Consider the following 14,898-nt stretch of genomic DNA (forward strand, 5'->3'; position numbering starts at 1 on the left):
GTTAGCCCATCCCCTCTACTTGCTCACTCCCTGAGACAGATGCCTGTTGTGTTCAGCTTCCTATTGGGAGATGTCTACACTGCCTGAAGGCCAAGTAATGGGGACCACCCCCAGCATGTTAAGCCGAATGCCCCTCCAAGTCCCCATTTCCCAAGATGACAGCAGCAGTGACCTTGGCTCCTGTCCTGGTCCAGTGGCTGTGTTCTTTCATGATCCCACATGGCTCTGTGGCCTGGGACTCTGACGGAAGTGGGTCCCCAAGGAAGGGAGCCTATGGCAGCTGAAACCCCGTGACTGTCAGCAGAGCCCTCATCTCCAGCGTGTATGGCGTTCATAGGAGGGTCCTGCAGGGGCCTTTTGTCTTCATGGACAGTGACTTATGTGCCCTTGTCCCATCCCTAGTGAGTTCAGATGCATTTTGAGGAACAAGGGGCTCTGGGTCATGGCCTGTTCCCAGCTGCCTCCCCCAACCCTTGCCCAGTCTCTGCACTCGGGAGCATGAGCAGGGCTGCAACACTTTGACCAGCAATGAGAGAACAGGCTGAGGACACTGTCCCCACCATCGTATTCCCCGAGTCTGGCCATCATCTTACTCCTGCCTCTCCAACCCCTCTACTCCAGGAGCTGGAGCCCAGAAGTCTTTCCCAAACACCATCTGTGGACATTGAAACCACATTTTTTTCTGAGCTGATCTGGAAAATCTCTGGGATTCTCCTTCTGAGGGGCAAAAGGCAGCCTGGGTTCTGACCTGCACTGATGACTGGCTCAGGACCCTCCAAGGAAAACCACAACCAGCCTGCCACTGGCCAAGTGGTGGGAGTGGGTGGGAGAGAGTAATGATGTTGCCACCAAGTCGGGCACCACTCCTGCACTACACACAGGGGAGTCTCTCGTCTGTGAACCCCAGCTCTGAACCCCATCTTGTCCCACAGTGTACCTGTGAGCAAAGCAGACTCCTGGAGAGTCAGTAAGTGAGCTGGTGAAGTAGGGACACAGCAGCTTTGACAGTGGCCGGGAACATCTCCTTCCTTGCTCACGCAGCTGCCTCGGTTCCCAGCTCACTGTGGTGCCGAGAGCTCCAGGAAGCAGCTTCTGCTGCTGTTGCTGCTGCAGGGAGCATGCTGTTCTGCATGTTGAGTCATTTGAGATCTTTGCTCTAATAGCTGTGTAAGGCATGGGACACATCGGATGTCGGCAACCCCTTTACAGATGTGTGCATGGCTGCAAAGCACTTTCCTTCCTCTCTAGGTCCTTCTGGGGGATTCGTTGACAGTGACAGCGGTGGGAACATCTCTGCCCTGCTGTCTTCAGTGTGTCTAGGTAGTCATGATGAGCATGTACCAGGTACCTCTCTCCTAGGCACACCTACAAGTGCAGATGATGCCGGGACCATAGGCGTTTCTGCCTGCTGACTACACCCCATGGTCTGGAAGCCAGAGGCTGAGCAGGTGTATGATGAGTGGTTCTGGCTTGGGCCCTTCACAGTTTTAGTTACCCAGAGTAGAGCCGTGTGGCTTTATAAATGAGAACTGTAAGTTAGCATGTCGTATCTGTGTTTCTTCAGCCTCACTGTTTATTAACCATGCATGGAATAAGGAAGGCGATTCCTCACCCCTCATGAAAATGTAGTGTCTGCCTGCTGTGTGTGCATGGGCATAGAGATGACATACTAATGCTAGGTGCCTTCCTGTGGGAACAGAAGTTTGCTGGTACAGTTAGGCTGTCCCCCTGCTAGGCCACCATGCCTGGGGATATCACTCAAGTCCTCATAATTGCAAAGCAGACATTTTACCCACTAAGCCATCTCCTCAGCTCCTTCTGGGAATTCAGTTGTCCGTGATCAGCCTCAGTCCAAATATATTATATATAAAATGAAAAATTCTAGAAATAATTCACAAGTTTCCAGCTATGAATCTCTCTGAGAGCCATGATGAAGCATCATGTAGTCCCAACCCATCCCACCCTGTGTGTGAATCACCACTCTGGCCAGTATGCCCACACTGTGTTCATGCCACAGGAGGCAGACTGGCATAAGCAGGTAGCCCTGCTCCCGACCCATCAATCAACAGTAGCCTATGGCTACACCACATGCCTGTGTCATTCACCTCCTTCATCTTATGGCACAGGCTCTGTATCATCTCCCAACATCCCAAGATGAAGGGTGGCTACTGAACAATAGGACACTAACAGAGAGAGAGAGAGAGAGAGACAGAGACAGAGACAGAGACAGAGGGAGCAGAGAGCAGAGAGCACAGTCATAGGATGTATGTTGTCACACTGGTTAGGTTTGCTGCTGGTCGTTCATCTCTGGTTGTGCTTGGCTTACCATTGAACTACATTGCACCTGTGCGTGTGGAAGAAAGCCAGCTGCCTCAGGTGTCCGCAGGGGTCTGACAGGCTTGCCTGTGGGTGATGTGGCCGTGTACAGTGGCGGATGCACAAAGCACAGGATTCTTAGTGTGTGGCCTTTTGTGTCAGGTGGCAGCTTTCCTTAACCCATTTGCTAGGTGGGCGATACCCACCGTGTTGCAAAGCTTGGTTACAAATTAACCACAAACCGCAGTACAAGCTAAGGAGGAGAAGCAGCTGGGAACACCCGGTGACTGGGCAGCCTCTGGCCACAGTGTAGCAGAGTTGCAGCAAATGCTGGGGACAGTTTCTTGGGAATGAGATGCCCCGCCCTGTTGTTGGCTCCTCCTTCTGCATTCCTGTCTGAATCAGGATAAGGGACTCTGTTCTCGCCTCCTCCATGTCACATGAAATAATTTGACTTTTTGGTGGTGAGTGTTGTCATAAGTGCCTGCTGCTTGCTCCAGGAGCTGGGACAGGATGAGAAATGCGCAGGGGTTGGCTTCATCAGGATGTGAAATTAACTGTGAACAAGGTGATTTATATAGGCCGCTGTGGGTGCTGTTTCCAACAGGCACATGGCACCCTAGCAAGAGACTCTGCTGAGCATGGCAGAATGCTCCCTGGGGGCCAGCAGCTCTGCTCTGTCTCCCTGCTGAAGCTCCTGGGGAGGGTCAGGCCATAGCACCGGCCAAATGACTGTGACTTTGACAGTGTTGTTAAAGGGTCATCTGGGCACCTTGGATGAGCCCTTCCTACCTACAGACAGAATCCAACACTGATGGAGGAACGGGGTACCCAAGAACTTGCCACAGCTTCTCTGTCCCCTTTGTGGAGTCGTGAAGGTCTCAGGAATAGGGCTACCCAGGAGAATTAGTGATAGATAATTCTGAACTCAGAGATGCTATGGCTTCCCGGCCTCCTGTGAATGGCCTTGGAGACCTGGGGCCAGGGAAGAGTGTGAGATTCAAAGCAGGCAAGACCAGAACCTGCTTAGAGCCTGCTGTTGTAACCGTAACCCGAAGCCAGGAGCCTTTCAGAGCCCTGCAGTCAGGTGCACTTAGAAGTTACTCTGCAAATCGGCTGGGTGGCCAATTAGTTATTATAGGTTGGAAGAATGATTTGCCTTCTCTAATCCTGAAACTTTCTGTGGCTAAGAGATGGGAGGCACGCTTCCTGCTGATGCAGGCTGTGAGACTGGACGGTTAGATATTGAGGGATGCCCATCTGTAGTCTACTTGTGAACAGCTATGGCAGAAGCCCTTCCTTTAGCCTCCTGCAGAGTCTCTGGAACAAGTTAGGCCCCTACACTCACAGTGCCGACACCTCCAGGGAACCTCTTAGAAATCCAGTCTCAGGTCTGAGCCTTGCCTCCTCAGAAGCTGCAGGGTGGGGCCTGGTTTTAGCTCCCTGGAGACATGGGTGTAGCCTCCCTACTCTTGGGCTTCAGTTGCAAACACAAAAGAACCATTTGGGGTTTTGGTTGTCTGTTCTGTTTTTGCTTTTTTTTTTTTTTTCTCATGAGAGGATGGGAAAGAGACAGATTAAGGTCTAAAAACCTGGGTCTGGTTCCGACATTATCCCTCATGTGTTTGGAAAGGGCCCAGCAGTTCATGGGCATAGATGCCTGGGACAGCTTTGTGTTTCTCATGTGCCTGTCCCTGGATCAGTAGCCAACCCTCTGCCGGGAAAAGGTTCCTGCCCCACAGCTTATTAAAGATCTAAATTTAGCCCAGGAGGAAGGGCCTTATGCTTAACACCATTTGATGAATGGCTCCCAGGATCTGGCTGCAGAGACTGGAGTAAATAGGATTTAAATGAAGCACCTCACCACCCCACCCCGCCCTCCCATCGGATCTGCACATCGTTAAACACAATATGCTGTTGGGAGCTGCACTTTCCATGAAAGCAGCCTCGCAAAGAGACATCTGAATAATTAACAGCATGGTGATATTAAACCTTGCAGGAAGTGCAGAGAGAGCCTCAGCAGGCACCTGTGTCTCTCGGATCCTTAGCAAACTGGAGCTAAGGAGGGAAATGCCTTTCTCTGACTTGAGAATAAACAATACAGAACTGTAACAATGTTGCTTTTTCTGGTTGGCACGTGTGCAGTAGCCTCTTACTTACTTGTGCTCGCTCAGTGTCAGCCCCGCGTTCTGCCTGGGGCTGGCCTCAGTGAGAGAGAATCTGCTCTTTGGCCCCCAAACCCATCAACCCCCAAGACTCTGGGACCCCTGTCCTGCATCATCTCCTAGAACCACCTCTGTATTAAGTGTTCTGTTGGACAAACACCCGAGCCAACCCATTGATGCGTTCGCCTCACCCTGACCTTAATCAGGATAGGCTGGGACATTTGTTCCTGCAACCCCAGGGACTCTGCCAGCCAGAAGAAGGTGCATCGGGAGGCAGACCTTGTTTCCTGTGAGACTTGCCATCCTTTCCCTTTCTCAGAATGGCTTTGAGACTCGTGGTGACCAGGAAAGTGGCCTATCAGCTATAGAAACTATGAGTCCATCTGTGAGGGTGGTGTTCCTCCACCCTCAGGAGAACTGTCCACCAGGAGGTGGTCAGTGAGCACTGGGAAGCTAGAGGGATAGTGGACTCTGTCTGGAACACTTGCTTAGGTGGGTGGAGATATGCTAAGGCAGTTTCTGTTACAGACAACAGTGAATAGCAGATTTAAAAAAAAGAAACGAAAGAACAATGCAACGTATTTTAGCCAACTCTAGATAGGATTGAACCTCACATTCAAGCATGGAGTGGGCTCTGCGCCTTTGGAGGCAGTATAGTTTTGAGCAAGAACATGTTTTTACTTTGTGTGTGTGTGTGTGCATGTGTGTGTGTGCATGTGTCTTTCTGTGATGTCTCTGTGCTTATGTGTATGTCTCTGTATCTGTTAATGTGTATATGTTTTGGTATATGTGTGTATGTGTGTGTGTGTCTTTCACTGATATGTCTCTGTGTATATGTGTATGTCTCTGTATGTATCTGTGTGTGTACATGTGCATGGTATGTGTGTTTGTAGTATATGTATGCTATGTGTGTATCTGTGATATATCTGTTGTATGTGTATCTCTCTGTGTGCATATGTGGGGGCATGTGTGTATGCATGGTGTGTGTATGCATGTCTGTGGTACGTTTCTATGTATGTGTGTATATCTCTGTATGCATCTGTGTGATGTGTGCATGTGGAGGGCATGTATGTATGTGTATGGTGTGTGTGTGTGTGTGTGTGTGTGTGGTATACATACATGTGCAAACCCACACACCTGTGCATGCTCAACCTCAGGGGTCTCCCTCTTGCTCACCCCAAAATGTTGTTTTCACTGAACCATAGCTAGCTATTTGGGCTAGGCTAGCTGGCCCATGGCTCCCAGAAGTCACCTGTGTCCTCCCCAACACCAGGGTTACAGAGGCCACCACACCTGCCTCTTACATGGGTGCTGGGGTTAAACACAGATCCTCATGCTTGCATGGCAAATACTTTGCAGTTTGCTCACTGAGTCATCTACCCAGCAGCCCCCAATGCTGCGTTTTAACCAGATTCTGTCCCTGAAAAACTCATGCCCTTTGTGACCTTCATTTTTCTCCTTTAAAAGAAGCGAGAGTTCCTACCTCAATGCTGAAAGGATTACTGGAGAGTGTGATCTTTGTAAACTTAGCGGAGACTGTCACATTTTGGAAGTGTCACATGTGGAACAGGACACATGGTGCTGGGTAGCCGAGAGTCTGGGCAGGAGGACTGTGTCCCTGAAAATCGTGTTCACCTGCTGACCACCAGACATTTTTCTTCTAGGAATGGCAAATGGTAGGGTGTGGCTTTTGAAAGAGCAGGATGGCCCCTGGACTGCTGCAGAAGCATATGGCTCCGTGGGCCTCTGATGGGGTGATTGACAGTCCCTGCATGGCCCAGAAACTCAGTTAACACCCCTGCCATCCGGAGTGGATTGGTTTCTCCACTGGATACTGATCTGTGCTGTCATGGTTGCATCGGCTTGTCCCCTGCCAAACCATCTGCAGGGAGGAGAAGGAAGGAGGACCTGAGAGGCCCTGGTAGAGCAAGGGAGGGCTCCGGGAGCCCTGAACTGGGTCCTGACACACTCAGAAGAACTTTCCCTGGGAGGATGCAGGACTGGAGGCTCAACCTCATCTAAAAACCAAATTATGTTTTCTCAAGCCTCGTTTGAGCTCCTTGGTACACCTATAGACCAGGACATGGCGGCCCAGGGCTGCCGGTCTGGGACATGTGATGTCTGATTGTCTTTGAGGTTTTTGTTCTAGCATCACGGAAAACCATAGTCAAAAGCATCTGTTCATATGCATGCCGGCTGGATATTTGCCAGCCGTGTGGTAAACACGGGAAACCATTCTCACTATCAAATCATAAACCATTTGCCTGGTGTGAAGGTGCAAACCATGATCCCAGCACTGGGTTGGCTGAGGCAGGAAGATCACTAGGGAGGGGCTTGCATGGGCTACACACTAAAACCTTACCTCAAAAGAGAAACGAGAGGGAGAGAAGGGAGGGATGGATGAGGAAATGGAAAAAAAAACTGTTTCATCACTCCAGGAGACTTTTGCACCAATGACCTTGGTAACCGTGGGTTGTTATCATTGTGATTGGTTTGCAGTGTATATCAATGGGATAATAACTTACTGTATATCATTTTCTCAAGGGCTCCAGCCTCATTTCTTATTGTGATAAATTTTATGTAACTTAAATATGGTTTTTAGCTATTTTTAAATGTAGTTCAGGAACACTAAGGACATTTGCATTGTGATGTAGCTGTCACCGCCATGCAATCTCTAGAACTTTCTTTGTCTCCCTAAACTGAAACTTTGTATCCATCAAGTACTTCTCATTCCTCTCTTCCAGCGCTGGCTGATGCTTGTACCTCTGTCTGTGAGTTTGACCACTCTGGGCCTCATATAATGTGGGATCAGATTTTCTGTTCCTTCGTTTCTGGCTTATTACATAACATGATGTCTTCAGGGTCTACGGAGGCTGTTACATTCGTGAGAATTTGTTTTCTCACTGGCATCTGTGGATACACATTGTTTATCTACTCACCCGTCAGACTGAGTTGCTTGTACCTTTGTGAATATGTTGTGACTGTGTGTGCAAGTTATGTCTTGTAGGTTCTGCTTTGGATTCTTTGGTCGTATATATTATAATTTCTGTGTTTGATTTGATGTCTAGAGGATTGTGGTTGCCATAGTGACAGCACCATTTCTCCTTACATGTTGTGTGGGAGGCACGCTGGCATGTAAGGACAAGCATGTATGATATGCCTGTGTGTGGAGGCCAGAGGACAAGCTTGACTGTCATTCTTTGCGTGTGTGTGTGTGTGTGTGTGTGTGTGTGTGTGTGTGTGTGTGTGTGTGTTGGTGTTCTCCCCGCAAGTGTTTCTGTGTACTATGTGTGTGCCTGGTGCTCCCAGAGGCCAGAAGGGAGCAGGAAGTCCAGATGGCTGTGAGCTGGAGTTCAGGTGCTGGGAACTGAACCTGGGTCCCCTTGAAGAACAGCTGGTGCTGTTAACTGCTGAGCCATCTCTCCAGCCTGACTCTTAACCCTTGTTTTATTTCGAGAAGGAATCTCTCACTGCTCTGGCAGCCGTGTCTGAGGGACCTACCTGTCCCCACCTACGCAGGGCAAGGAGTACACACCCATACCACCCACACTTGTTTGCTTTCACGTGGGTTGTGGAGCTAGAACTCAGGTCCTCGTGCTCACAGAATTATAAAACATATGACCAAAGAATCCAAAGGCAGGGGCATTGCCCACCGAGCCCCTCCCCAGCCCCATGACATGACCTTCTGTACAGTGTAACATGTAGTTTTCCTCCGCCAGCCACTTGGGCTCTCTCACCGTTGTAGTCCCCAAATAACACACGGGAGGCTATATTAATTATGAAGCTGCTGGCCGTTTGCTTGTTTCTTACCGGCTAACCCATAATTGTTAATCTAAGTATTTCTCTTACCAGAGAAAAGGGTCCAGACATCTTACTTCTCTGGCGGGCTACATTGTGACTCACTGTGTTTCTCTTTCCCAGAATCCTCCTCGACTCCTAGTCCCACCTACCTTGCTCCTCTATTGGCCAACAGTGCTTTATTCAACAACCAATAAGAGACAGATTTACAGAATGACATCTCCCATCAGAACAGTTTTTCCTTAGGTCCACCCCTCCTTCTGTTTCTCCTTCCCTTCCCAGAGAAGCATACTGTGTCTTCTCGAGGCCCCGCTTGATGACAGCTACTTCCCTACGCATCTGGGTCCCGCCAGTCTTGGCAGGCTGCTGCAGCTGCTCAGTCGCGATAACCTCAAGTGAAACTCACCGCCTGCTTTTCCACAGCACCGTCTCCCTCTCGTTGGCTGTCGCCACCGCACAGCTCACCGTGTCCCGTGTAGCTACCTCTGCTGTGCTAACCCCATCTAGTCCAACCGTAATGACTCTGCTGTGCTGTCTCTACGCATCCGTGGCTTTAACCACACCTGCCTGCCAGACCTGTCCTGTTAAATGCATCCACCGTATTGTTGCGATCTAGACACAGCGCCTTCAGCTGCCAGCAGTTGTGTCTAAACTTATCTCTTGCTCACACAGTTAGGTCCAGGTGTCCAAAGCCCAGACGGTTCTACATCCTTGTATCTGGCAGACAGGGAAAGGGTAGGAGGAGAGAGAATTGTAGAGGGAGGTCAGTGAATTACCGTGGGACGCACCCTGTTAACTCTGTCTTTCGGTGACTGACAAGCCTGCATGATTACACACCACAGTGGTCCTCAGAGCGCTGCCGTCCTCATCTCTGAGCCTGAGAGGAGGCTCTGCCCAAGTGTGCTTCCGCCCCTTGGGTCACACCAGTCATCACCACCTTGGTTGGACTGTACATGCAGGCTAACGATGCCCAGTGATGTAAGGTCTAGCACGGGGCCCGGTGCATTGAGATTGAAATATTGCTGGGGTGGTTGGAAATGTGGTCCATGTCTTTCCTTTGTTGTCATGGCCTTTTGAATGTAGACTCTTTTGCTATGTTGCTGTCTTAGTTGGGGTTTTATTGCTGTGAACAGATGCTATGACCACAGCAACTCTTATAAAGGAAGACATTTAATTGGGGCTGGCTTACAGTTGTCATCATGGTGGGGCGTGGCACCTGCCCCAGGAGCAAGCCTATTGTATTCGGGGGAAAGCCTGGAGATTTAAATGAAAGACAAGACATCAGGCTGTTTGTGCTAAGAGAATATGGGCGTGTATGTATGTGTTTGTTGCAAGGAGGGAGCAGTCTTATATACAGACTTACAGCACAGTGGAGAAACCCCAGGGGTAAGAGTTCGTGTTCTCATAATTAGAGGTTGATGCCAGTGGGGCAAGGCCGGGGCTGGAAGCCAGAACTAGAAAACAGGATGCACCTGTGGTTATTGGCTGACAAGCAACTCACAGAGACCCCGTGGGGGCTGGGGCCCAACAGTGGGAAGCATGGTGGCATGCAGGCAGACTTGGTGCTAGAGAGGTAGCTTAGAGTTCTGCATCTGGATTTCACAGTCAGCAGGTGGAGATAATGACACTGGGCCTGGATTGAGCATCTGAAACACCAAAGTCCACCCCCCAGTGACACACTTCCTCCAACAAGGCCACACCTCCTAATAGTACCACTCCCTATGGGTCTATGTGGGTCTTTCCATTCAAATCACCACAGTTGCTGAGGCTGTTTTCAAACTCTTTGGACTTATCTGATCCCCCCCCGCCCCCTCAGCTGCAGGTAGCTGGGATGATTGGCACATGGTATTGTAAAGCCCTCAAAATCACTTTTCCATCCTGCTCTGCACCCTACCGAGGAGCAGGGATTGGCTGGTGCCTTGACACTGTGTCTCAACCAGAGTGAAGACAGCTGCTGGTCTCTAGGCTCGTGGAACCCTCTGGAAGCTCCAGGAAAGATACCAGACTGTCATGAGCTGTTTTCCCTATCCTCCCAAATTCCCATGTCCCTGGAATCAGGACATGCCATCGCCTGCAAACGCAGTCCTTTCAGATGTAACTAGCGAAAAGTTGTATGGCAATCACCTGGGCGGAGTATGGGTAACTCGTGTCCACACAAGAAGTGAGGACCTGGGAACAAGGGCAGGTGGCCACACAGAGAGGGAGGCAGTGGTCAGACCGGTGCAGCTGCGAGCCACAGGAAGGCCAGGAAGTGCCGGGAGCTGGAAGAGCCAAGGTCTAAGGCTTCCCGGGAACCTCCAAAGGGAATGCGGCCCTGCCAGCACCTTGATTTCAGAATTTAGGGCTGAAAATCCGTCAGAGATTATATCCCGGCTGCTTTAATCCATTCAGTCTGTGGGCATTAGTTACAGCCACCACGGGTGACACAAGCACTGTCGGACATGGAGTAGGTCAGTGTGCTGATGCTATATGGGGGCCAGCCTGCAGGCAAGGGTGGGGAGGAGACCAGGGTTCGATGTCCCTGTTGTCACTTCTGATCTCTCAGGAGACACACTTCTGTCCCTCAGCCCTGTTACAGCCTCCTTTTCGCTAGTGCCTACCGCATTCCTGTCACCATGCTGAGCTTTGGGACATCTCACTCATCACTTATAAGTGCAATAGTTAGGATATTTCTGTAACACTAGCCTAGCCTTTGAGATTTGTGACGTTGTCAAGGCTGGGTTGGCAGAGCCAGGGCCTGAACTTGAGCCTGCCACAATGACACAGAGCTCAGATTAATGAAACTGGCAGCTTGTGGCCGAGATCAGAACTCCTTCCCATCCACGCCTCTACCCACTTGCCCCCAGGCCCTCGAAGCAACTGTATCACATGAGCCCCATCCCTTGGTGGCCTGAGGTGCTCTCACTTGTTTAAATGGGCTTTGCACACTGTTTGTTCTATTACCTAGTGCTTAGGAGAAGGGTTGTAGTAAGTCCTACTGTGTGTGCTGGCTTACCTGAAGTGGCATGAACACATCTCTAAGCCCTACTGTGTGTGCTGTCTTACCTGAAGTGGCATGGACACTCCTCTAAGCCCTACTGTGAGTGCATGTCTTACCTGAGGTGGCATGAGGCATCTCTAACTCTGTGGAGTTTGGCTTCCGGTATATGCCACATCCCCTCCAATTCTCAAACATTCCCAAGAAAGCTTGACACTAATATTAAAAGCAAGAAAAGATCAGCTATCCTAGGATGTGTGTTTGTGAAGGGAGCTGCTAAAAAAACTCTGAGGTTTGTCTTTAAAGATTTGTTTATTCTTATTGATGTGTATGAATTTTTGTCTGACTATATGTATGTGCACCTGTGTGTGTGCCTGGTACCACAGAGGCCAGAAGAAGGTACTTGATCCCCTGAAATGGGAGTTGCAAACAGTTTTGTGAGCTGCCACGTGGCTGCTAGGAACTGAACCCAGGTCCTCTGTAAGAGCAGCCAGTGCTCTTAACATCTGAGTCACCTCTTCAGCCCCAAACTCTGAGAGGTCCCCCCCCCCACAAGATTTATTATTTGTTTGTTTTTTTTGCTTATTTATTTATTTAGTGAGTGTGTGCACATGTGTGTGTGTGTGCACATGTGTATACTACATACAGCAGTGACTGTGGAGCCAGAATAGGGCATTAAATTCCCGGGAACTGGAGCAACAGGCAGTTATGCGCCACCCTACCGTTGCTGGAACTGAGCTCTCGTCCTCTGCAAGAGCAGCCGGTGCTCTGAACTGATGAGTCATCTCTCCAGCCTGAGTTCTGAGTTTTGAAATCTAATATTTAATCTAGGGTAGTGCTTTCTGTGTGCTAAAAAAATGGCATTGTACTCAGTGTAACAGCCAGTCTTCATTTGGGGATTGACTATGGTTCCCACAAGCAAGTCTTCTCTTCTGATTAGTAGCTTTAGTCTCCACAGGACGTGCTCTTTAAAAGCACACCCTATTTCTAAGCGTGTTTGCCTCTGCAGTAATGTACTCCTCACTTCCCAGTGACCCCAGTGAGAACACAGGACCTCACCTGCTGGGCCCACACAATGCTGGCTTTCTGGCAGGCCTGTGCTTTGGTTGCCATCTCCTTAGGGGACAATTTGTCTATGGGGGGCTGTCCAGGCATGCTAACCATTCTTCCTCTTTGTCTCTCCACACAGGCTGGCCGTGGGTGACCCTATCTGTCCTGGGATTCCTGTACTGCTATTCGATTGTGGGTATCGCCTGGGCTCAGACATACACAATTCTCTAATTCTGCTGGTCCAGGTCAACCTTGGTGTCAGTCTTCAAGGGACATTTTACCCTGGACTTCTCGACCATCCCTGAAGGACCACTCCAGGACCATCCCTGAGGGACCACCTTCCTCTGAGACCATCCCTGAGGGACCAACTTCCACTCATCTTCTGATGAAGATGCTTCATTCAGACTCTGACAGCTTAATCTATCACAGAAAATGTACAGCCCAAAAATCTTCTAATTTTGGAGCCTCAAAGATTACCTACTACCCCCATAGGCTTCCTGGGGCATAATCTAGAGTCTGGAGCAGTCTTGGGTCTTTCCCAACTACACTTGGTGACATTTGCTCTAGACCCTACCGTAGATCCATTGGGTTCTTTACCAAAGATTCAATGTGGTGGACACTTATTGTTTGGGAATGGAAGTCCTAATCAGGGATGCGGGTCTGCCTCTCCGAGGCATTCTGTGATGTCTTGGCAACCCCTTTTCATGTTCTGCACCGGGGACTCTGGGCTGGCCTGCACATGGATGGTTCTTAGCAAGGAGGTGGCAAAGCCACAGTCATGTCTCAGGTGGCCTGGCTGGAGTGGGAGATGCATAGGTGGGGTATTGCAAGAAGTCCTGGAGTTTGAATTTTACTGGGGCACCCACATGCAGCTGCTGTTCTCTAAGACCTGTAGCCATGGAGTAACACGGCTGTTCCTTTCACAGCTGTCCTGCATGGCATGGGAGTCTAAAAGCTAGAGAATGTGTGTGTCCACAGACAGATGCTTTTGGGAAAGTCCTCAGCGAAGGGTGGTGTCCCAAGGTCCCACACGCTGTGTGTTTTGCTTAGTGGGTTTTATTGCCTTATTCTCATTCAGATAAAGCAGAGCTCTTTTGCTACATAGATAATTCACATTTTTTTCTGGACTTACTTTGGATATTTTTAAATAAAATTTTTTGAGATATAAATACATATAACTTGACCCTTCATCCCTCCAGACAGATGTTGGGCAGGCTGCCTCTGACAAGTGGCCAGTGACAGTGATTCTGCCTGGTTTCACCGGGGAGAAGTCAAGGGAAGAGGTCTGTGTGTGGAGTTTGGGACAAATGCTTAATACCCCAACTATAAGAATTGTTATTGCGTGACAATTAGGTGAAAGAACCAAGGGGCTTAGCGCCATTTCATTTTCTACAGGATATTATCCTGAGTCATCCCTGGGAATATCAACTCAGTGTAACATGAACCCTTACATGGCACACCAGTCACCAGGTAGATCCTCATCATGCTTGGAAGGGATGGGAGGGGGCAGATGTTGATGGCCTGGGGTGAGAATGCTGTGCCCATTTGGACAAAGCACAAACCAGAAAGGGGCAGGTAAGCTGGGCATTATTAACCTCAGCTAAGTGGTGAGACCCTTGGCAGGCAACTGTGGGGTACTGGGAAGTTCTAAGGATTGGGGAGAGTAAGCATTGAAATAAGTGTTGTGCAGTCTCACGGACCAACAGAGTAAGGACCTGTGATTAGCCGGAGCAAGTCTGGATGAGGCCTTCAAATAGGGATAGAGCTTGCTAAGAAAAACCTAGTGGATACTAACTGTTAGTTCTTTGTGTGGAGTATCCAGGACTCACGCTGTCCTGCCCTTCCCTGCTCCCCACTGTGACATGACAGGATCACCTTCTTCTAGTCTCCACTCACTGTAAACAGACTCTTGAGGCTGGCTTCTGGGCAGCCATCAGTCATCTGGCCCTGGCAACTTCAGCAACGGTTCTGGAAAAACACTGGATAAGGTCCTGAGTCACTGACAGCCAAGGACCCTCTACCCTGACAGCTCCATGAGCAAGGCCAAGAGTTCTAGTCAACTCCCAAGACCATACCCAAGGAGGGAGGCAAGATGCTCAAAGCCAAACTAAGTCCTGTCATCATCATGATCAATTCTTGGAGCCATACAAATGCTGAATGACATTATGCTTTCAGGTTTTATGAGATGATCTTTGTTCTATTGAAGATGACGGTCTAGAGAGAAAATTACCTATACCTGCAGGTTCTTGCTGTTAGCCAGTGTTTGCGGAGGTGGGGAAGGGAGGGACTACCCTTCCAGGAACTGAGACTGTTTACTTCTCTAAAATACAACTACTGTCTACGTGCTAGAAATTAACTATGATGTCATGATTTTACCTTTAGCAAACCCATTGGTGTATGTATACAATAGGGTTGGTTCCTACCTGCTACCCCAAAGGTATGAGTTAGTTTTGCCTCCATTTCTAGTCTAGGTGATGAATTACAAAACTCTTATTTATGTTTTTTTATCACAAAAGATGTGATGAATGTCCAGTCCTTTGTTAGCAATGCATTTGAAATGAGCATTCGGTACCTGGGACTTTAAACAATATC

The 14,898-nt window shown here is 49.3% G+C and overlaps 1 protein-coding gene across 4 annotated transcripts in view; it reads left to right on the top strand.

Annotated features, from left to right (window-relative positions):
• Positions 1-14,654, top strand: part of Hhat (hedgehog acyltransferase) — a 236,536-nt gene extending 221,882 nt beyond the window's left edge. For all 4 annotated transcript variants that reach the window (XM_040737187.1, XM_040737188.1, XM_005082856.4 and 1 more), the window contains one exon: positions 12,446-14,654. In XM_040737187.1, the coding sequence (XP_040593121.1) occupies positions 12,446-12,537 (92 nt within the window). In that variant the 3' untranslated portion in view covers positions 12,538-14,654. The remainder of the gene's footprint in view (positions 1-12,445) is intronic.
• The last annotated feature ends 244 nt before the right edge of the window (positions 14,655-14,898 follow it).

The sequence above is a fragment of the Mesocricetus auratus genome, unplaced genomic scaffold (assembly GCF_017639785.1).
Source record: "Mesocricetus auratus isolate SY011 unplaced genomic scaffold, BCM_Maur_2.0 Super-Scaffold_100676, whole genome shotgun sequence".
In the NCBI taxonomy this organism is placed as follows: domain Eukaryota; kingdom Metazoa; phylum Chordata; class Mammalia; order Rodentia; family Cricetidae; genus Mesocricetus; species Mesocricetus auratus.